The 24,448-nt window shown below is 41.6% G+C and overlaps 1 protein-coding gene across 2 annotated transcripts; it reads right to left on the bottom strand.

Moving 5' to 3' along the window:
- Positions 1-616: 616 nt before the first annotated feature.
- Positions 617-24,076, bottom strand: CBSX3 (Cystathionine beta-synthase (CBS) family protein). Of its 2 annotated transcripts, none has more exons than XM_077363088.1 (6): positions 23,924-24,076; positions 22,127-22,389; positions 21,952-22,033; positions 1,257-1,330; positions 1,099-1,159; positions 617-942 (listed from the first exon to the last, which is right to left on the bottom strand). In XM_077363088.1, exons 2-6 carry the CDS (start codon positions 22,382-22,384, stop codon positions 797-799), a joined length of 621 nt encoding a protein of 206 aa, XP_077219203.1. In that variant the 5' UTR covers positions 22,385-22,389; positions 23,924-24,076; the 3' UTR covers positions 617-796. The 2 variants fall into 2 exon arrangements, with proteins under 2 accessions (XP_077219203.1, XP_077219202.1); XM_077363087.1 differs by having other exon boundaries at positions 23,877-24,037.
- Positions 24,077-24,448: the final 372 nt, after the last annotated feature.

Below are 24,448 nucleotides of genomic sequence, written 5' to 3'. Positions count from 1 at the left end.
ATGTTTGCAATCGATGTTTAAGAACAAGAATTTCCCTAAGGTAAAACTTGGTCCACTCATCTTAGTCGAGAGAGGTCGGTTTTTAAGAAGAGAAAGGAGTAAAACAACTCGTCTTGAAAAGTTTTTAAACGATAAAGACTAGAAAATCAAAATCTAATCTTGAGCCTGGTCCAAGAGAGGCTAATTATTTTAAAAATGATTAAAGCAACTTATCTGGGTCCAAAGCTTTTGTAGTTGTTCCCATGCAAGCCTGGGCAGTGAGATTCTCCGGTCCGTTAATTATTGGAGCATATAATGGAACCTATGGCCAAAAACCGGGTGGGAGAGTCCCATATCAAATCAGGCAGGTCCTGTTTATCGTACAAACATGACAATATTCATTGGGAAATGACTTCAGCGCTCCAATGTTTTGATAAACATGCACTCACTTGTTTGTTGTGTACTATTTAAAGGGTTTTAGGAGCTTTATGAGAACCGTAATATCCTCTGACATCCCTCTAAATACTACACGACAAACACGTCGAGCGCATGTTTATCAAAACACTGGGGTGCAGAAATCATTTCCCTATTCATTTCGCATGTGCCAAAGCTAATACTTAATCGTAAACATGTATGATTGGGCCTGAACTTATATCTTATTCACCACAGTCAAAGACTGTCCATTCCGCAGATAGATCTGATATGAGAAAAAAGGTACCATAACAAGCACAGCACACATATATGTACAAAGCGTTCATGGTCCCACACCACACATTTAAAACCCACTTGAGCTTTTCACCACCATCATCATCATCAACTAGTAACCACCCTGTATATATGCATTCAGGCGGTCCAGCTCCTCCCGGTGTTCACTCACCACTGCTCGAACAACATCTCCAATAGAAACCATACCAATCATCTCCTTATCTCCGATTATCACCGGAATGTGTCTGATACGGTTATCTGCCGACATTTATGAATTCATTTCAAGCAATGCATTACTCACTGGATAATTTCATGGGATTATTCACACAAGGTTCCATTTCTTTAGTAAAACAAATTTTACAGTGGGTCAGAGATGATGGGTCTAAAACAAATTTTACAGGAGCCTAAAGGTACCTGTCATTAGTTGCATTGCCCGGAGAACTTTGGTATCAGGAGTTACAGTGATCAGCTTATTCTGTGAACCAAAAATTGATAAATTCATTACAAACATATAATAAACTAGGAAATAACTTGCAATCTGCAGTGGATCTTAGGTAGAGTGACTCTGATACCTCTTCAGTCATGATGTCCCCAACTTTTGTTGACTTAGATGATCTTCCCTGCACGATGATCTTCCTGAGGTAGTCTGATAAAATAAAACTAGAATTAATGAACAAGCACATCTGCACTTGTTGGTCCTTAGGGATGTATATGGGTTCTTACATGTAGTAAAAAATGTGTACCTGCTCTAAAAATAGTTTATGAAAATTGACACCATTATTCCTTATGCATGCATCTTTTACTCGGTAGACCTTTTTGCTGATTTAGGGCCCTAGCATGAAAAAATATGGCCAGAAAATAGCTTCAGGGACCCAACTGCAGAGGTAAGTGCATCGTATTCGTAATCTGGGTATCATAGATTGATACACACTTCTTCATAGCTTAAGTGAGAAGTCTAGAATCTATCTCGGGTAGAGTATATGCATATTATGTATGTTAAGGATGGTTTTTTTTTAATTTTTTAAATGATGTTAAGGATGGTTTAAGCTTGTATGTGTAGCCCTTTGCGCCTTTGTCTTTTACAGTATAGGGATCAGGTTGGTAACTGTGTCCCTGTCAGCTCGCTTCAACCTGTCCCTGGTATGACGTTCGAAACCAGCTCTTCCCTCAGCTTTCATTAATCTGCTTTGAGACCCACGAGTGTAGGAGGAACGGCGGAGCGAGCCGAGCCATATAGAGTTGTGTGTATATCCAAGCAAGAGTGAAATCGTGCACATTTTAAAGAGGAATTGAAATAAATTAGTGTGCACTCATGTGACTGTCATATAATATATAAAACACTCTGTTAGACGTAGCGGTGTAATTACATACCCAGTTTGGGGTATTTTAATCATTGTACATGAACCCTAGTTACACATATAATATATGTTATGAGAGGGAGAGATATTCAACTCTCTCACTTTTTCTCGCACTTCTCTTCCCCTTCCTTCTCTTCTTCCATGGAGATTGTAACACATTGAACATGGTATCAGATCCTAGGGTTCTGATTCTGAAGTAGCGGAACAACATCATTCCAACCTCTCCCTTCTCTTTCCCTTTTCTTTCCCTAACCCTAACCCTAAACACAACCCAATTCTTGGACCACCACCATCGCCGCCACCCCTCCTCCCTCCCAAACCTTGCCGCCCTACCCCATTTCTCCTTTCTCATTGCCGCTCCCACCCTCTCCACATAACAGTGTTGCCCCACCCTTTTCTATCCTTTCTCATTGCCGCCCCTCACCCCTCCACATAACAGTCCTGCCCCACCCCATTTCTCCATTACCAACACCCCGTAACCCATTACCACCCCCGAACCCAAAACCCATTGCCGCTTCCCTCCCCTAACCCGAAAATCATTCCCACCCCACCTTCTCTAACCAAACCTGAAAATCCTTTCTTCCTAAAACATGAAAAATCCTCTTTGGGTTTTCCCACTTGATTTCGATCTTATTTTGATTTAAAATCTCCTTTCCTATTTCGATCTTGTGGTTGTCGGCTTTGGACAGATGTTGTGGTTGAATTTCTCGTTGTCGGTGGCGGTTGCCTATATCTTTTGAAATCCCAATAGGCAAATCAAGAGGGGGGTGAATTGGGTCTAATTAAAAATCTCTACAATTTTCAATTTGTTTAAGCCCTTAGAAATTTAAAGTGCAATTAGCCCTTGTTGATTAATGAATAAACAAGTAAAAGATATTACCACAATCTTGCACAAAGGAGAGATGAGAGACAATGTAAACGAGATTTATAGTGGTTCGATCTATCATAAGACCTACTCCACTCTTCACATCCACACGCGAGTTCCACTATCTCGATCCTCCTTCAAATGACCGGATCAATGAGCCAATTACAACGATCAAGCTTCTCCTCTCAAGGGCCGAAGCCTAGAACCCTTTACAACCAAGCTTCTCCTTTCTCAAGGGCCGAAGCGTAAAACCCCTCTCACAAGCTTCTCCTTTCTCAGGGGCCGAAGCGTGAAACCCTTTCTTCAAACAAGCTTATTTTTCTATAGGGTTGAAGCGTATAAACCCTCTTTACAAAAAATGGAAGGAAGAAAGAAATAAAAGCTCTCAAGCCGCTTAAAGGCAAATACAACTCTCAAGCTCACTAAATCTCCAAATGATAGAAACTAGATGCTCTTGGAGACCCTCTTGACAAGTAATGGATGCAAGTTTAAATGCACAAGAGGTAGAAGATGATTCCTTTTGATTTTCAAAGATAAAGCTCAAAGATTTGATAAAATGATGTTTCAAAAGGTTGGAATGAAGGTCTTTTATAGTGTTTAAATAGCCCTAAAGGATTTATGACCGTTTGGGGGCAATACTGTAATTTCTGGGTTAGGTAAACCTACCCTGCGCAGGCCCCAACGGCTCTTTTGCCAGACCGGGGCGGTCGACTTGGCTACGGTGGTCGACCGCCCTTATCGGGTGCTCCTATTTGTTTTTGAAATTCGAACATCCGCGGTCGACCGAGGGGCCGCGGTCGCCCGCCGAGGGCTACCTGTCCGATAAACATTTTGGCTCAAAATATGACGCGATCGACCGATATACGGCGGTCGCCCGCCAAGGGCTTTTTGATTTGAAAATTGTTTGGCTCGAAAAACATTTCGCGGTCGACTGGGTCATCTCGGTTGCCCGCCAAGACCTTCCTGGATGGTTTCTGACTTTTCAGAAACTCCATCCGCGGTCGACCGGATTGGCCCGGTCGACTGGCCCGCTTAAATTCGGTTGATCCTGGAATTCCAGGTATCAACCCGTGGTCACTCGGCCTAGCCCGATCGACCGGCCCTGTGTTAAAAACTTGGTTTTAAACATTGAGTGCAAGGGACTTTGGGCCATGGTCTTTGGGCTTTAAACATGTGTTTTCAAATACTTTTTATGAGTTGCCAAGATAAGTTTTAATGAGTTTTGAAAACACTAAATCATGCAAACACTAAATGCCAAGAGGACTCCAATGCATTCTAAAATAAATAAACCTTTAGTCTTCTCTTGCTTCAATCTTCTTGATTGCTTGCATGGCTTTCTTCTTGTCTTGAGATAGTCTTCAAACTTGATCTCGCACTTGTGGTTCCCTTGAATCTTTGATAGACAATACGGCTTGAAGGATGACCACCAAGACTCGACTTTCTCTAAGACTAGCCCTTGTTCTTCTTGCTTCAAGTGTTGATATGAATGTAACCTGTCTAAACCACAACACTAGCAAGAACATTAGCAACATATAATCAATTTGAGTTTGTAGATCATCAAAACATAGGTAGGGTTGAACCCTTGGGCTTACATCTTTGGCTTCTTTATATGTTCCTGGGCCGCGTTATGGTGATGGTATGTTGGGCTGTGTTCTTCTTGCCATCGTGATTTTCTTCGTTGTCGTTGGCAGTTGGTTGGTTGTCGTTGTTGAATGTTCTTTCTTCGTTGTTGTTGGTTGAGATTTGGTTGCTCGTTATTGGTATTCACATGGCTACTACTTCCATTACTTCTTATAGTTCCTCTTCGATGGAAGTTCCTATGATACAAAAGACATCCATCAAGCTTGATGGATCTAATTACCCCTGTGGCGTAGGGCGGTAGAGACCTTTCTCCGGACCAAGGGGAAATCTGATTACATTACCCAGGATCCTCCTATGGATGATAAGTCGTACAACAAATGGAGCTAGGAGGATGCAATCATTCAGACATTTCTATGGAATAGTATGGAGCCCAAGATTGCTGGGCCCATATGTATCTCCATACTTCCAAGGTTGTTTGGAAACGCGTTGAGACTCTTTACTCGGGCGTCAACAGTCTTACTCGGATATATGATGTGTACTCAGAACTTCTTCATTTACAACATGGTGATATGTCGATTTCCGAGCATTATCCCCAGTTCGTGACGCTATGTGAGCAGTTGAACATGTATATGCCATTTATCATGGACCCTACAGTGCTGGCCAAGTGCCAGGAGGACTTGCGGGTAGTCCAGTACTTGAATTCCTTAGGGTCCAAGTTTCTTCTGATTTGTCAGCATTTTACCATCACTTAACGAGGTTTTCTCTAGGGTGTAGCGGTCTATGAGGGTTGAGATGCCGCTAGCATCTTCCGCCGAGCGATCTGTCCTTATTGTTCAGTCTGGCCATGGCCATGGAGGCCGAGGTTGTGGGGGTCGTGGTCACGGTGCTGGTCGGGACTCAGAGGAAAGCCGTGGTGTTGGAGGTCATGGATCCAGAGTACACTCACTATGGTATGGAGGGCCATTCTGTTGACTTTTGTTATGACTTACATCCCAAGTTACCCCCCCCCCCCCCGGCTACGCTCATCATGTTTCTGTTGCTGCTTTGGTGAGCTTTTGTTCTGTTCCTACTGAGCAGACTGACACTTTGATGGTTTCTCGTGCTAAATACGATGAATTCTTACGGGCCAAGGAGAAGGGCAAACATCCTATGGCCACTCTTGCCAAGGAAGGTAGCACCCCATCCTGTTTTCTCAGTCGTTCAGGTTATTGGCTCATTGGTTCTGGAGCCTCCAACCATATGACTGATAAACCTAGTCTGCTTCTTTTCAACCATATTCCTCATATGGCACTTCAGTCACATTAGCTGATGGGACTACTTCTCTGATTTCTGGAGTTAGGGTTGCATCAGGTAATTCAAGGCTGTCTCTTTCATCTGTTCTTTGGGTTCCTAGTTTTCCCTTTAATTTGCTTGTCGTTAGTGAGTTCACTAAAAATATTCATTGTTCTCTAACTTTCTTTCCTTCTTAATGTTCATTTTGGGATCTGCCGACTGGTAGGAGGGTTGGTTCAGGTCATGAAGTGGACGTCCACTATTATCTTGATCGGGAAGTTGCTGGTACTGCTTTGCAGAGTTCGATTGATTCGTTTTAGTGGCATCGTCGTCTGGGTCACCCTCTAACGGATAAGTTACATTCCTCACTTATGTCCAGTCCAGTTAGTCAGTTTGAGTGTGACTCCTGCCAGTTTGGTAAACATCATCGTGTCTCTTTTCCTTCTAGAAGTGGCAGTCATGAATCGAGTCCTTTTGAGTAAGCACATTGAGTTAGTACATTCAGATGTTTGGGGTCCATGTCGGACTACTTCGTTATTTAGTTTTAAATATTTTGTTGTATTTGTTGATGATTTCCAAGAATGACATGGCTATTCTTAATAAAACAAATCGTTCTGAGGCTTTTTATTTTGAGGTTTCTAATCAATACAGTTGTTCTATTAAATGTTTGTGTAGTGATAATGCCCATGAATATTTCTCTGCATCTAATGGATTTCAACAGTTCTTAGCCAGTCGTGGTATTGTTCACCAATCCTCTTGTGCCTACACCTCTCGGCAGAATGGGGTTGCCGAGAGGAAACTTCGGTATCTTCTGGATATGACATGCCCTATTATGTTTCATATGCGAGTCATAAATCCTTATTGGGCTGATGTTGTTACTTCTTATTTTGTAGCAAATCATCTAGCATCTTCTGTTTTGCATCCATCTGGCGACCCTTTTCCTCTGGTCCCTAGAGTATTTGGTTATGTTTGTTTTGTACATAATCTCCCTCCAGGCTTGGATAAGCTTGATCCACGTGCAGAGAAGTGCATCTTTCTTGGCTACTCGAGGACTCGAAAGGGAAATCGTTGTTACAGTCCTCAGCTAAGGAAAGTTTATGTGTCTAACGATGTCACATTTTTTAGGATACTCCGTACTTCGCCAACTCGGTTCCGTTGCCTAATGCCGATCCTCCCCTTCCACTTTCGTTACCATCCTTGCCTTTGTCTCCTTCACCGTCTTTAGTGAAGGTTTAGTCACATGGTACTTGACAGGTTGTTCTACCTAAGTGTGCAGACGTCCCTTCATGCGACCAACCTCCTGTTTCTTCTCATATGGCTAATGATGCACCCGTCTCATCTCGCACACGTTCTCAGTCTGGTGTTCATTCTATCTCCTAATGTTGTTCCGTATGCTCGTCTTTCACCTGGTTACAATTCTTTTCTTTCTGCATGTCCTCTATTTCTCTTCCTCATTCTGCAGAGGCATTAGCTCATCCAGGTTGGTGGGTCGCAATGTATATTGGGATGGGTGCCCTTCGCTCTAATAATACTTGGCAGTTGATTTACCTGCCATTTGGCGAGCAGGTCGTAGGTTGTCGTTGAGTCTTTTTCAGTGAAATACCTACTTGATGGGACAACTGAAAGACTAAAGGCATGGCTGGATGCCAAATAGTATACACAGACATTTGGCGTGGATTACATAGAGACGTTCTCCCCTGTGGCCAAAATTCCTTCAGCTCTATCTTGATCTCTATGTGCTGGCCTCTTTTTCAGTTGTACACTAAAAATGCCTTCTTGCATGGTGATCAGTAGATGAAGCACACAATTTGTCATTTGAGTAAGGCCTTGTATGGCATTAAGCAATCTCCTCGGGCTTGGTTTGGGAGGTCAGTGAGGCAGTAATGTGATTTGGCATGAAACAATATGTTGTTAACCATTTTATTTTTTGTTCTCAGTCTAAGGAATGTTACATCTTTCTAATCACTTATGTTGATGATATTATTATAACTGGGAGCAACAACAAAGGCAAACAGAGATTAAAAGATTTTCTTCAAGAGAAATTTTGCACCAAAGATCTTGGTCGTCTTATGTATTTTCTTGTTGTGGAGGTAGCTTATTCACGTGATAGATTATCTCTATCACAAAGGAAGTATGCATCGGATATACTGGAAGAAACTGGACTTTTGGGAGTGAAGTCAGCTGAGGTACCTATGGACGCCAATGTCACTCTTTCCTAATCAAAGGGAATTACTAGAGGATCCAGGGAGATATTGACAACTAGTTGGGTCAGTGTAGTTAGCCACTTCATGAGCTCACCACGTACATCCCATTGGACAACAGTCACCCAAATCGTGAGATATCTGAAGAAAGCTCCTTGTAAAGGACTGTTCTTTAGAAAGATAATCACATGAGAATAGAGGGATATATTGATGCAGACTGGTAGGTCTCTACTACAAGGTACTGCACCTTTATTGGAGGAAACATGGTAGCCAAGTCAAGTACATAAGCAGAGTACAGAGTCATGACTCATACATGTGGAGAATTGATTTGGTTGAGATCAATTATGTCATAGATTGGCTTGCCTTCTACATCACCATCCTCACTGTATTGTGATAATAAGGCGGAAGTTCATATTGTTTTAAATCCGGTCTTTCATGAGAGGACGAAGCACATTGAAGTGGTGTCATTTCATTCATCAGGGGATTAAGAAAAGGGAGATTTGTACTGTTTTCACTGGATCAGGAGATCAGATAGCTGACATGTTTACTAAAACTCTAGGTAGAGCGAGGTTAAATGATATGTGTGCCAAGCTGGGGATGTATGATATATACACGCCAGCTTGAGGGGGAGTGTTAGACACATTGTTTAAAAACGTGGATACGACGTGGAACGCGGCCGAAGGAAATCCTAGTCGAATCAGCACTACGCGGTTGAGTATTCGATTGACGCGGCTGAGTACTCGATTGATGCGGTCATAATTCAGGAGAGTTAAATGAATTTTATTGACTTTGTAGGGCAAAACACGGAACGCGGCCAAGGTAAAAGGGAGTCGACATGGAAGTGGGGGAGTTTTAAAACTATGGTTAGATGTAGCGGTGTAGATACGTACCCAGTTTGGGGTATTTTAGTCATTGTTCATGAACCCTAGTTACACATATATAATATATGTCATGAGAGGGAGAGATATTCAACTCTCACTTTTTCTCACTTCTCTTTCTTCTCTTCTCCTTCTCTTCTTCCATGGAGATTGTAACACATTGAACACACTTGTTGAATGTAACCTGAATATTTTGAGATCGAGTACTTGGACTTATTCATGTGTTGTGTGTGGTATGCTTTGTTTGTGAGTGCATGCATTGTGATTTTAACTGTTAGGCCTATGAGTGCTTAGAGGATAGAACAAGGCCTATTTTGTCCCTCCCATGAAGGCACTGGGATCGTGGCTTGCACAGGTCCTCCGCTATTGCTTTTGGACCCATCTGTGTGTAACTTTGATCTTACTTCATGTGAATTCTTAGTGAAAATCGTGTTATATTGTGATTTAGGGGCTCGCTGCCAACTGATTATAAGCTAAGTTATTAATTATGTTCCATTCCAGCCGGAATGGGCCGGAATTCCGGTTCTAGATCGGAATCCGGAACGGAACCAAATCTAAAAGAATAAGAAGTCAACTTTCCAATTCTAGCACAAAATTCGAAAAAATGGATTGAGTGAAAATCTTAACTTCCAAACGACGGGGTATTTTTTTTAATTTTAAAAATTCATAAATTCTATGATGTCCAAACATTATTAAATCCCAAATGTCCGGTAAAAAAATTCACATAATTTGGTCTCTAATTTTTTTTTATCTTGTCAGGGCACTGGTCAACACACTGGACAACACAGGCATTTCAGCTGATAGTGATTTTCCTTTAAGTAAATGTTTGATCTTTTACACATTTTGTTCATTTAACTGTTTCTTATATTTTTCTACTAATTCCTGATTTTTTGGTTTTTTCATATTTTTTTAGATGGTAAAATAATGAATTAATAATGGGAACCGAGAAAGTCCTCAAAGGAACATACAGAGAAAAAATACAAAGAAAAAAACACGAACTTAGGGAGGGAGGAAATCAAACCATTCCAAACCCACCCTAGTCACACCATCACTCGATAGAGAGTCTGCATCCGAATTAGCAGATCTCCTTACATGCTTAAAGACAATAGAAGAGCCGAGAGTTAAGCATGCAATTTCCTCAAAAAAGACAAAAACCTCCAAGGGGGAGCCACTGAACCCGACAGCCACCTCAACACATTTTTGGAATCACCCTCCACTATTGTCTTGCTAAAAAGATTCCTATCCAATTTTTTAATTCCTTGATACGCCGCTTTAACCTCCGCCTTAGTGGAGTCTCGAACTCCAATAGGGCCAGAAATGACCATAAGACCGATCCAGAAGCATCCCTACAAAGGCCTCCAATACCAGCCGGCCGTGGATTGCCTAAGTTAGAATCGTCAAAATTGATCTTTAGGAGGTCCACAGGGGGCGGCTCCCAATGTTCAAAGGTTTAAGGTCTAAATTCACTCTCATTGCATACTATTTGCCACCCCTTCCACAAATCAAAGGTCGATACAAATTTAAACAATGAAAGGCCTTTCGCCCAAGCAATAGAGAGCAATTACTTTAATATATAGCCAATATGAGGATTTGGCCACCCCATCAAAGACTCTAGCATTTCTCTCATTCCAAATTACCCACCAAGAGGCAAGAAGACAAATTCTCCATAACACCCTCCCTTTCTTTTTCCACGGCACACTCTCCCAATAAGACATTAAATCAGACTTAGGAAAAATCCAACAAATTCCAAACCGCATAAGAATGCGACTCTACACCTCTCTAGCAACCTTGCAAGGATAAAAAGATGGTTAATCGACTCACCATCTTCCAAGCATAAGGGGCATTGATCTACAAGCAACATGCCCCGTTTCCAAAGGAAGTCAATCGTTTGAATCCTTCCATGAACAACTGCCAAACCAAAAAAGCTAACTCTAGGGGGACAATGAAATTCCCATACCTTGGTTGAGATAGAGGGTACACTGCAGGGCATTAAATGATGATAAAAAGATTTGACACAAAAGAAACTAGACGAATTCCAAATCCATACTCTCTTATCAAAACCTGATCTTTTGATGTAGCAACCCCCAATCAAGTTCAATAGCTGAGATATTGCGTCCAACTCCCTGTCAAAGAAATTCCTTCTGAACTTCGGAGTCCAAGTCACACTAGAGCCCTCCCATTCGAAATATTCACAAACAAGAGCCTCCTTTTGAGAAGTGACCTCAAATAAATCAGGGAACAACACCATCAGAGGGTCACTCGAACATCATGCATCAAACCAAAATCTAATCCGGTTACCCAAATAGACTTTATATCTAATACCACCATAAAAAAGATAGCTCAGTTTATGAACATCTCGCCACACGGTCATCGACTTCTTCTTATATAAGTCCTCTGACCCCCAATTTCCAGCTGATAAACCATATTTGCTCCCAATCACCTTAACCCATAATGCAGATTCCTCCACCCCAAACCTCCATAACCATTTTCCCAAAAGAGCATGATTGAAGTCTCTAACTCTTCTAATGCCCAGACCCCCCCCCTCCCTTCTCAATTGGACGACAAACAAATTCCCATTTGATCAACGGAAAACCTTTCTTTCTTTCTTTTTTTTTTCTTTTTTTTTTTGAAATGGTAATATATTAAAAAGGGGAGCCGAGGTGGTCCACCAGAGATACATAGAGAGAAAACATAAATAACAACAAAACATAAAGGAAAAAAAACATCACACACTTCTCACGGGGGAAGGAAATCGAACCACTCCAGCCCCTCTTTGAGAACAACAGATCTAGCGAGGGAATCCGCCTCCCCATTTGCTTCGCGTCTAACATGCTTACAAACCATAGATGACTCTGCAATGAGATCAGAAATTTCCTCAAAGTAACTCAAAAATCTCCACGGGGGAGCCACTCTCCCCGTTAACCAACCGATTACATTTGAAGAATCTCCTTCCACAATTACCCTATCATAAGAATCATCACTTAGTCGCTTAATCCCCTAATATGCAGCCCTTACTTCCGCTTCAGATGAATCAGTCATTCCAATTGGACCTGCGAAAGCCCACGATACTCCCCCTCGGTAGTCCCTACAAAGACCTCAAATCCCAGCTGGACCCGAATTACCCAGACAGGACCCATCAAAATTTAATTTAAGAAAACCTTCAGGGGGGGCTTCCCATTTCTGACTTCTCTTCTCTCTCCTCAAACCTTCAGAGCACACAATGCGCCACCCCTCCCAAAGATCGAATGCTGATACGAAAGTGAACAGAGGGATGCTTTTCACCCAAAAAATAACTAACGCTATGATTTTATTATATAACCAATACGATGACTTTGCCGCTCCTTCGAAAACTCTCGAGTTTCTTTCCTTCCAAATGACCCACCACAAGGCTATTAAACATAACCTCTAGAGCACCTTACCTTTCTTCTTCCAGGGCACAAAATTCCAACTCGAAAACAAATCTGCTATAGACCTTGGGAAAACCCAAAAAATGCCAAACCTGTCCAGAATGAAGCCCCAAATCTCCCTTGTTACCTTGCAATGAATAAAGAGGTGGTCAATCGATTCCCCATCCTCCAGACAGAGCGAGCAATGGTCCACCAGGCACATACCCCTTTTTCTTAGAAAATCAATTGTCTGAATCCTCCCGTTACACACTGCCCAACTGAAAAAAGACTCCGATGGGGGGCCAGAAACTTCCAAACAACAGCAGAAATAGGGGATCCTAAAGCAGGCAACAATTGATAATAAAAGGATTTCACGGAAAAGAAGCCAGATGAATCCCATATCCAGATCCGTTTGTCCACCCCACTTCTTTTTATATAGCACCCCTCAATGAGTTGAAGCAACTAAGAAATAATCGGTAATTCTCGCTCAAAGAAATTTCTTTTGAAACACGGGTTCCAAACCACCTTATTTTGAATTCTCATGAAGCAATCAGATACCTTCACTTCTTTGTCCAAGGCCACCGAGAACAACACAGGGAAAAGCACCGCCAAAGGTTCGGCGGAACACCAAGAGTCCAACCAAAATTTGATACGATCTCCTATGTATACTTTAAACCGAATTCCCGCCTCAAAACTTTGCTTGAACCTCAAAATATTACGCCAAATGGTCCCTCCTTTCTTACCATACTTGTCATCCGAACACCAGTTACCCTGTAAGAAACCATACTTGCTTCGAAAAACTTTTACCCATAACGAAGATTGTTCCACACCAAAACGCCATAACCATTTGCCCAAAAGAGCACGATTGAACTCTTTCAATTGCCGGATTCCAGCCCTCCATTCTTTATAGGAACACAAACCTTATCCCACTTTACTAAAGGGATTCCTCCTTTATTATTCGACCCACCCTACAAAAATCTTCTTTGAATCTTTTCAATTCTCAAAATTACACTCACCGGACAACTAAATAAGGACAGATAGTATACGGGTATGTTAGCGAAAACCGCCTTGACTAACACCAATCTTCCACCCTTCGAAACAAGGTTTCTTTTTCAGGTTTCCAACCTTCTTTCTATTCTTTCTACAATAGGTGTCCATAGCTCTTTTCTCGGCTTTCCAACCCCCAAAGGGAGCCCAAGATAAGATGAAGGTAGAGTCTCCAACCTGCAACCCATCACATTTGCAAAATTGATAGCTTCTGAGAAAGGAATATTGATAGCAAACAAGCTGGATTTCTGAAAATTTGATCGTTGACCAGTAATCAGCTCATAACATCTTAGCGAAGCCTTCAAATTTAAAATCTTCACCCTGTCAGGAGCACAGAACAAAATGGTGTCATCAGCAAATTGCAAGAGCGAAACTTCGACTCTGTTACGACCAATGATAAAGCCCTCCAACAGCCCCCTACTGCTTCCTTTTACAATCGATTGAGGGTTTCCGCAATAATTACAAAAAAGAAAGGGAGAGAGAGGATTCCCTAGCCTTAGCCCACTTGAAGACTTGAAGAAATCTTTTGGCGACCCATTAACCAGGACAGAAAACCATGCCGCGGAAATGCATTGCCTCATCCAACCTCTCCATCGATTTTCGAAACCCATCCTCTCCAGAAGATAATCCAGACAATCCCAGTCCACTCTATCATAGGCTTTCTCCATGTCTAGCTTACATAACACGCCCCCGGATCCACTTCTTGAATATGATTCAATGACTTCATTCGCAATTAGAGAACAGTCCAGAATTTGCCTCTTACTAACAAAAGCACTCTGACTATCTGAAATTACAAAAGGAAGCACAACTTTAATCCTGTCAGCTAACACCTTGGCCAACACCTTGTACAGGCATCCAACCAGGCTGATTGGACGAAAATCAGACACCCTGGAGGCCCCTTTAACCTTGGGAATTAAAGTTATAAAGGTAACCCCTGTGCTCTTATAAAGACCCATACCGTCAAAGAACTCCTTGAAGAAACGAAGGATATCACTTTTAACAGCCGGCCAACAAGCTTGGAAAAAAGCTAAGCAGAAACCATCCGGACCAGGAGCTTTGTCTTTGGGAATCGAGAACAAGCCTTTCTCAATTTCCTCTTCCTCAAAAGGTTGTTCCAACTTTGCGCCGGCGTCCAGATTTAAGCTATTGAACTCCACTCCCTCAGGAATAGGACGCAAACTTCCTTCTGAAGCATATAACTTAGCATAAAATTCAACAATAGCCGAGGAAACCTCTTCCTTAGAATTTAGCATAATTCCATTCACTGAGATAGACTCAATCCTATTCGACCTTCTTCTAGCACTAGCCATCGCATGAAAGTAAGCCGTATTCTTATCTCCCTCCTTCAGCCATTTCACCCTTGATTTTTGTCTCCAAGAAATCTCTTCCCGCAACAACAACCCTTTATGTTCCTGCTTGGCTTTTCCCAACTCTTCCCATTCTACCTCTGAGCTTAACCCACATTCCTACAGAGCTAACAGTTCTTTTAGTCGGCTTTCTAACCACAACTTCCTACCTTGATCCAGATGATTTTGTTCCTTGGACCAAGCTTTTAATTTATTCTTGACAAATCTGAGTTTTTTCCCAATCACCACATCTGCAGGACCCTCCACACTACACGAAGACCACCAATTTCCCAATCGGTCCTCCATGTTTGGATATTTAAGCCAAGCCATTTTGAATCTAAAGAGAGGAGGTCCCCAAGACTCTAGACGCGGATCAAGAAGAAGAGGGCAATGATCCGAGACCGAATGCACCAGAGCTCTAAAAAAACTTTCAGGGACCAGAACCATCCACTCAGAACTGACAAGGAATCTATCCAACCGACTTCTGCTAGGGCCCCTAGGCCATGTAAAAAAGCTCCTGCTAGAGGAAGATCAAGTAGCTCAAATTTTGCAATGAAATCAGCAAACACTTTTATGTTTATGGTAGATCTCCCAAAACCCAGTCTTTCTCCCAATTCTTTAACCTCATTGAAATCCCCCCCCAATACACCAAGGAATGGACCAAAACTCCCTAACCTTCTCCAATTCCTCCCAGAACAAACTTTTCTCAGCTCTAAGGACCGGCCCATAAACCCCTGAAAACAACCACATCGAATTGTCCTCCTTTTTTAAGACCACCGATAGAGAGAACCTACCCCTCCATACATCCTGTTTTCTCCAGACATTTTCATTCCATGTCACTAAAATCCCACCTGAAGCTCCAGATGATCCCACAAACGAGAAGTCCCAGTCCGCTTGCACTCCCAACCCTCGCACAACACTTCTATTTACAACCTCCATTTTTGTTTCCTGCAAGCAAATAAGATCCGGTTTTAGCTTTTGAACCAACTCCTTAACGTGAATTCGCTTATCCTGATGATTCAGGCCATTGACATTCCATGAAAGAATCTTCATCACACACCAGATTTTGCTGACCGCTTCTCCCTCCTACCACTAGGTTTTCTTCTCTTCTGATCAACAGACTCCCCATCCAATTCCACTTCTCTAGCATAGTTTAAATCCATCCTTAACTTCTGTAATTCTCTATCTTTCCTTCTTGAAGACTCTCCGGCCCCCTTGCGCAAAGACTCCTTATTCACTGAATCTCTCATCTCAGCTGATTGAATTTCAGAAATAAAATCTTCCTCAGGTCCGGCATAAACCACACCCAGATCCTTACTAACCCCCAGAATATGACTGACAAAAACATCAACTTCCTCAAGAAATTTGACTCCTACAGGATCACCCGGAGGATCTTCAGATATCTCTAAGGGAGCCCTCATGGATCTCATCCCCTTACCAAATAGATCAGAATTTACTTCCTTTGCCAAAACTTGAGGAAATGGAAAGGTTTCCCCCTGACCGAGCTTCGTCTGACTAGAATAACTTGGATATTTTTCCTTGGACCCTCTCCCGAAACCCTGCAACTCCACACCATCAGATGGACGAGGCAAACGAATCTTCGCTTCTATGGGCACGTTAATAAAGGAAAGCATACTAAATGCCTCCAGCTCAGAATTACCAAGACTATCCACTCTGATAACCAAATCTGGCTTCCCTATTTTCTGGTTAGCCCAAAAACCGACGCACCCCTCGATCACTGCGACCCAAGCTCTGCAACGCATGCAAAAGCTAGGAACGACCTGGTTAGCTTGATCACCAACCTTCTTTACTACTTCCACAGACAAGCCACGACCCCCTTGGGATCTTCTCCCGACGTTTCTCTTTTCTACCGACAAGATGCTATCATCCTCTGGATCCGAATCGAAATTAAGATGCGAAGCAACTTCTACCAGAGCAGCTCTCGAAACACCAGCCTCCGTGCTCCAACCATCGGAAAGAACCTCTAGTCTCAGAGTCCTGGCCTCCGGTGAGAACGAAGAGCAAGAAAAAGATACGAAACCCCCACCTCCAACTTCCAAGAAATCCCGATCGAATCTGATAGATTCTGATCTAGATTTCTCCAGACTTGAATAGCAAACAGGAGAGTCTGAATCACACCATTCTTTATTGCTGCTTTCTAACCCAAGCCCATTATGAATGGACCCACAGATCCTATCTTCAAATATATGGGCCTCAGCCCAAAGGCCAGAATCCGCGAAAGGTGACAAAAATCCCAGATCCCAAGCCTCTCCAGAAACATATCGAGAACCGGTTCCCGATGGGAAATCAAATCAGCCTTTTGAGAAAGACTTGGAGAGAGAGCTTCGATAATATCAAAGAAGCTGTTCACATGACAGATGGGGTCCACCAATTCAGAGCTAACATTACTCCCTCCACAGACGCTTCGCCATCTGTAACCTACAGGAGATAGACCATTTTGAATTTCAAAAATTCCGCCATGTGTCTCTGTTTTATCTTGCACCTCATGCAGCGCAGGATAGCCCATTGCTCTATCGTAAGCCATCTCTTCCACCGGGAGCGCCTCAGTAACGGGAATCTCCTCTCCGATCAAGGTGTCCTCCTCCTCCCCAGAGAACCTACGGACAAAATTTCTCACATCCTCCGAGACATCCCCCACAAGATCCTCATCTTTGTCTACACCCTCGCTACCAGAGCTAAGCTCATCAAGATCCATCCTCCCTTTTTCTCCTCCTTCCAAGCTCGCACCCATCTGACGGCTCCATCCAGAGAAACTTGGATAGGCAACTCCTTTCCTATACTTCCTACTACAGAAATTCGCACTCGTGCAATGGAGTAACCCTTTCCAGCTTGACATGATTGACCCATTTCCACAACTTTGCTGATTTTTTCCCCAATCCGTCGGAAATTCTCCTCACACCACGCCTGAGGTGGCACTCCTTCTATGCTCCACCAATAGATACGACCCTCGGAGCTGAACTTCTGATCCCATAATGAAAGCTCCATAAAAGGAGAATTTATTGCATTGTTCCAGACATTCATAAGCTTATGTCTATCCACCCCCATCCGAGAAGAAATCAGAATCTCCAGCTCTGCAATTTTGTACACAATAACTTCACAGTTAATACCCTTCCTACTTCTCAACCACCGTTCCATACCCTTTAAGTCCCCTAGCCACCTAGGAGTAACTCTACCCCAAACACCTAACTGAGCATTACTAATAGATTGTAAGGGAACGACTTCCAAATTAAAACTCACTCCCTCAGATGTTCGAGGCTCAAAAAGTTGATCTCTTAATATTAGGGTGGCCTCATCCTGGATTTCCTCCACCAGATTGACCTCCTTCTGTCGGCCTCCTTCCTGGGCAACCCTACTCTGGTAAGGTGGAAAATTAAAATCCAGACTTGACCATATTTTCTTACACTCCCAACAAAGCTTCCTTCTTTGGAAATTTCTAAACCCACATCTACAGCACCTCCAATCTCCCAAACAGCCCTCCGAATGACGCCTGGATATCCTAGCAACTCGTTTGGACCACTTGTTCTCAACAATAGCCCAAGAATTTTTAGGAAGACATCTATTGACATGATCTCCTCCTAAGGGGATCCTATTAGGACCGGTTGCCACACCAGAAGAGTCCCATCCGACAGCTCTAAACCTTCCGGGCAAAAACTCTGACGCCCCTCCATCAACCATCCTTCTTATTTCAAGAAGATATCCACCCAAACCGAATCCAGAAAAATGTGCAGGCCACTCCTTTGTGAAAACCCACCAGAATCTGGCACCGAAACCAGTGAAAACTCAGAGACAGAGAACGAATCCGAAGAAAATAGCGAAGAAACAGAAGATGAGCTCGATGAACCTAATGTTTACGAAGTAGAAGACTCTGCAACAGAGACTTCAGGAACCGATTCTAAATGGGAAGAAATAATGGCTGAACTGGGAGAAAAACTCAGAGAAGAGGATCCAAACACCACCACCTCGAGAGGGCCTCTCCGGCCGCGAAACCCCACTCCGCTATCGTCCAACTCAGAGATCCTTCAAGCAACTTATGACCCACCCGAAAATCACCGAAGAAATCCGCTTCCATCTTCCGGCAAGGATAGTATCCCATGAACCCTGGCGAAAACCCATTCCTCAGCTGTGCATTCTTACTTTCCCTAATAATTATTCATTCAAAAACTACTCTTCTTATTTTTTCAAATTATTCATTAAAAAACCTTTCTTATCCTTTGGTTTTTTCATATTTTTAACTCAACTCAACTCAACTATGCCTTTGTCCCAAACCAGTTGGGGATGGTTTTTTTTCATAACTACTAAAATAAATTTCCCTCATAGTAGTGGAACGAAAAGTTTCAAACGAAACGCCGAACGAAACAGACGAAACACCGAAACGTTCCGTTCCGATCGCCAAAATGAAACGGCGAATAAAATGGAATTTATAACTTAGGGGATAAGTGATACATGACTTGTGAATTATGTTTAATTTGACATATACGGATTCTTGCTCATTATGTTGATGAATTTTCCATATGATTTTTCTTTCGCATGAGCTTGTAATGATGTTTAGTCACTTTCTCAGTTGTGAGCTGACTCACCTTATGATGTTGTAGATTAGTTGAGTCGAAAGGACGGATTTGGAGGAGAGCACTAGTGAATCCATGAGTGGAGGTCGTGCAATGGTGGCAGCACTTTAATGTTTTCCTTGTGTTGGTTATTTTTGAGGTTAGTTATAGTATTTTATGTATATATAGTCTGGATATGCGTTGTGCTAATGTAAGTCTTGTGCCCAAAACAATGTGGGCCCATTGTATTTTAAGCCGGCGGTGTAGCTTCACTTTCCTCATATATATATATATATATATATATATATATATATATATATACACACACACACACACACACTAGTAACAAACCCAGTGCGATGCACGGGCCGACAAACCACATCGTAGGTTGATCCAAACCGTCCATGTGATGCAACACAACAGAAATAGGCTTTCATGGCCCTGAAATTTCAGGAACCAGCAAAGATTGAAACATACGACAGCCAGTTCCAAAAGTACCCATTCACACGTGGCTGTGTGTGAAGGGTGCATCTGTGGATGGTGCATCTGCATCTAGCATTCCTCATATTACATATAGGCAAGGAGATGACATTATATATATATATATATATATATATATATATATATGGGGTTGATTTTTCTAGTCGGCCGACTAGAAAAGTTTTCTAGTCCGTCCGCCAAAAAATCAGTGCGGGCCCATAGTTTTTGTGTGATCCGAAGCATTCATTTAATAGGCCCTGACATGGATAGGGTGTGCCCAAAAAATCAGCTCCATAGGATCATCCCAACCCTACGATTCGTGGAGGTTAAAATGGATGGGTATAAAACTTCACTAATTTGTCCAATTTTTAGCTCTACAAATCGAAGGGTTAAGATGATCCTATGGAACTGATTTTTTGGGCACACCCTATCTATGTCAAGGCCTATCAAATGAATGCTTTGGATCATCCAAACATTGTGGGCCCACTGTGTTTTGGGTCGGCGGACTAGAGAAGGTTCTCTAGTCGGCCGACTAGAGAAACTTTTCTTATATATATATATATATATATATATATATATATGAGAAAACGGTGCCTACACATATGTGTAGATAAGTTATCTACACACTAGCTTAAAATACAGTGGGGGCCACATTATTTGGGTGATCCAAACCATTCATTTTTAAGGCCCTCACATAGATAGGGTGTCCACAAAAAATCAGATCCATAGGATCATCCTAACCATTTGAACTGTGGAGGCAAAAAATGGACTAATTTGTAAAGGTTTAAAGACATCCATTTTACCTCCACAAATCGTAGGGTTGGGATGATCCTATGGATCTGATTTTTTGTAGACACCCTATCTATGTGAGGGCCTTTAAAATGGATGGCTTGGATCACCAAACAATGTGGGCCCCCACTGTATTTTAAGCTAGTGTGTAGAGAACTCTACACATATGTATAGGAACTATTCTCTCTCTCTCTCTCTCTATATATATATATATATATATATATATATATATATATATATACTAGTAAAAAACCCAGTGCGATGCAGGGGCCGACAAACGACATCGTAGGTTGATCCAAACCGTCCATGTGATGCAACACAATAGAAATAGGTTGTGCCCGTAAAATCATTTCCATAGGCTGATCCTAGCCCTCCAATCTATAGAGGTTTCTATAATATGTTGTTCCTCTTAAGGTGCCCGGAATTCGTCAATATTTTAAAAGGCGTCCTGAATCCGTAGTATTATGTAATATGTTCACAAAAATCCGTAGTATTATGTAACTATGTACCCAATCCATAATTTTGCAAAGAAAAAACATCACTATGTTGACTTTGTCCACTTTTTTTATTACAAAAGCATAAAAGAGGGGGGTAGGATTGAAATTATGTGGCTTTAATGGGTGCCTTTGTTAAAAAGCATAAAGGAGGGGGTAGGATTGAAAATAGGTGGGTTGAATGGGTGCCTTTGTTTAAAAAAGTCAAAAAAAGTGATGTGTAATTCTCATAGAATTTTGGGAGAAATTCAAATAATTCTCTCATTTTCTCTTCTGCTATATATATATATATATAAAGAGAGAGAGAGAGAGAGAGAGAGAGAGAGAGAGAGAGATATATAAAGAGAGAGAGAGAGAGAGAGAGAGAGAGAGAGAGAGAGAGAGAGAGAGAGAGAGAGAGAGAGAGAGAGAGGAAAGTATTCCTGCGTAGGGAGTTTCCTTGCGCTTAAGTGGCTTAAAAAGCCTCCGATTGATCACTTTTTGTGGACCCCGCAAAGGTGGACCCGCTATACGAACCAATCAGTGGCTTTTTAAGCCACTTAAGCGCAGGGAAGCTCCCTCCGCAGCTGATATATATATATATATATATATATATATATATATATATATATATATATATATATATATATAAGGCTTATTAAAAAAACGGTGACATACTTCTAACAACAAGTAGGTGCTACACTAGGGCCAAAAGACAGGCAACTGGGAAATGTTATGTGAATTAGTTGATTAAACAAGCAAATGATCCCCTCTTCAAATGGAACAAAATCTTTATTCTTAGTAACTAGCAAAAATAAGGTCACCATGAAAAATAAACCTTCTCACTTAGTTCAAAAAACAACCACGATCAATACAACTTATTTAAGATGGTTAATCTGGGTTCTGCATCTACGTAAAACCAGTTCATGGTATCAACAATACCTTCAAACAACACAGAAAAATGCTTCATAAGGTTTAATCAATGGGTCCTAACTCCTAAAGCATTTGACATCAATAAAAAAATACCTCTCTCAGTAATGATTCCAGCAATTGATTTTTTCTCCCCAGGTTTAACCACCACCAAAGCTCCAACATTATGTTGTGTCATCTGCAATGCATTTGCTACATAAGTGAGCAGTTTTCCATATAAAGGCAAAGAGCATAGTGCCAATCAGAACTGTAGGGCAACAAAAATACATACAGACTTGACAGCCTCATAAACAGTGTCATCTGTAGTGCACCAAAGCCAAGATCCATCAGCACTTTTACCCTTGACTTTCAGAATGTCTGAAATTGTGGTACTCTCAAATCCACGCTCTTCCAAGCGAGCAGAGGAAACTGACTCGAAACGTGAAAGTATAGAAGGTCGTATGAGAGGATCCACAATTCGCACATGTTGCAATAATGCATATTTAAGAATGCCTCCATGAGATCGAATTGCTTGAATTGCGCCTTGCATTTTATCTGATAAACACAGAGATTAGATTACCGAATGAAATGGCTTACTACAAAATGAGGTATCTAGCTTCTACAATGAACGAAGCACAAGAGGCCCATTAGCACGATAATTAACTTACAGAGAACCTAGTGATTTAAATTATCTTCGACAGGAATTATAGGTGTTCCATCTGTTTTGAAGAACAGAGGTATGACAGTCATAAGTTGGACTTTCAAATTTGAATCACTGACTTCGGTCTCCACCTAAGTTTGAAACTGTTATTTGTTATACATATAATCAGAAGTGCCACCCGTATTACATAGAAAAATTCTATTTCCTTCTATAAAACAAAACTCATTTGGGGTTCCCGAAAGAAATAGAAATAACACTAGCCCATGACAACCAGAGCATACAAAATTTTCTTAGTAGCCTTGTATTATACACACATCTTGAGCAACCAGTGATAGCTCCAAAACACCATTGAGCAAAACATTCAATAATAGAATTCAACACATTCTAAAGACCTCTTGAAACGAGGTGAAGGTGATACTGTTGTACCATTATGAACGCAAGTCATAACATATTTTCATCTAAATAAAATATTGTAGAGACCCTTCCGCACTTATCGTCAACCAAATCACTACTTAGGAGCCAGGATAGTGTTTCTAAACGATAAAAAGAAGGTGAGTAGTCCACCTCGAACCAGAGGCAATTGAACGAAAAGAAAAAAGAAAAAAGAAAAGAAAAGAAAAGAATTGTTTGTAAGGAAAATATCATGATACCCAGTCTATCATTTATTCAATTCATTACATAGTGTTAATTACTTCAAGAGCCTGGAAATTAGACCAGCAATTTTCGACTTCGTTGAATTTGTATTTTTTTTAATGGCAATCCTTGAATTTGCATTTATACGAACCCGTTCCAACTCTTATGAATTGAATAGGATGGGGAAACAATAATCGGTTGGGCACTCCACAATCGGTTGTCATAACCTAAAACAAACAGGCCCTAAGTGTACAAACACTAGTGGAAGAAGAATGCCCACTTGATGCTCGTGATTAAGACGCCAAGAAGAATCCAAGGTGTGAACCGATCTGCTGTGTTGTGAGATCTGATCTGGGTTCCTAGAAATCGGAGGAAAGACGAAAGGACAAGGGAATACTACCACAGATGGATCACAGTAATTCGACAAGGAAGAGCAAAAAAAAAAAAAAAAAAAACACACAACAGCGGATCTATCGTTGCTGCAGCTGGCAGTTATGGCCAGGCGAATCCGTTTGCCTGTAACTATTCAATATCCTTATGAAAAATTCGATCACATCAGACGGATCCCCAAGGACAAATGATTGATTTACCCATTCCAAGCAATTTACGACAAGGACAAAAAAAATAAATTAGACGCCCCAACCAAACATACATACAAATATACAGAGTGTGAGCGAGAGTTTGAATTAGGAGGAGTATTGACTGATAAATGAGTAGAAAAAAGAGTTGGAGTGGGAAATACGCGCACCTGGGGTGGAATTAGTCGCGGAGAAGAAGAAGAAGAAATGTTCGTACCCTAATCTCTTCCTTGGGAGAAACAAAAACAGATGGTAATGCGGAAACCGCCCACTGACTCAAAGACACGCCTGCGTGGCTATCTTATCCACCCTTCACTGTACAATCGCATAAACAAATGATACCCGCACTCCCGTTTTAATAATGATTTCATCAGTGCGTGCGATGCACTGAATCTTTACGCATATCTATTGTCACCTTATCTTACATCGAAATAGCTAATTCAAGTGCTTAATTTGAGTTGCAATCATGGTTTTCAATTTCGACCGCAGAATTTTCGGATTTCGGTTCAGACTCCGAAATTTTGGATTTCGGTCGAGACTAAGGTTTGAAATTTTGGTTTCGGCATAAATTTCGGACCTACCCGAAAGGCCGAAATTCGGTAAACAACAAAAGGGTAGCCAAGTTAGAAATTTCAGCTGAAATTTGGTAAACAACAAATATATATATATATATATATATATATATATATATATATAGAAAAGTGAAGCTACTCGGTCGTGTAGCCAAGTTAGCTACACCACA

This window comes from Tasmannia lanceolata, unplaced genomic scaffold, assembly GCF_043159265.1.
Source record: "Tasmannia lanceolata isolate RefF3 unplaced genomic scaffold, GAP_Taslan_0.1 ptg000019l, whole genome shotgun sequence".
Classification (NCBI taxonomy): Eukaryota; Viridiplantae; Streptophyta; class Magnoliopsida; order Canellales; family Winteraceae; genus Tasmannia; species Tasmannia lanceolata.
This window is presented reverse-complemented; position numbering and strand designations above follow the sequence as displayed.

Bases quoted from the DNA above. Each gene is read 5' to 3' on its own strand.
- CBSX3 (XM_077363088.1), bottom strand. From the start codon at position 22,384: ATGCAAGGCGCAATTCAAGCAATTCGATCTCATGGAGGCATTCTTAAA. The intron at 22,034-22,126 runs GTATGTATTTTT...AATGCATTGCAG, and splicing joins TTTATGAGGCTGTCAAGTCT to ATGACACAACATAATGTTGG. The intron at 1,160-1,256 runs GTATCAGAGTCA...TTTGGTTCACAG, and splicing joins GGGACATCATGACTGAAGAG to AATAAGCTGATCACTGTAAC.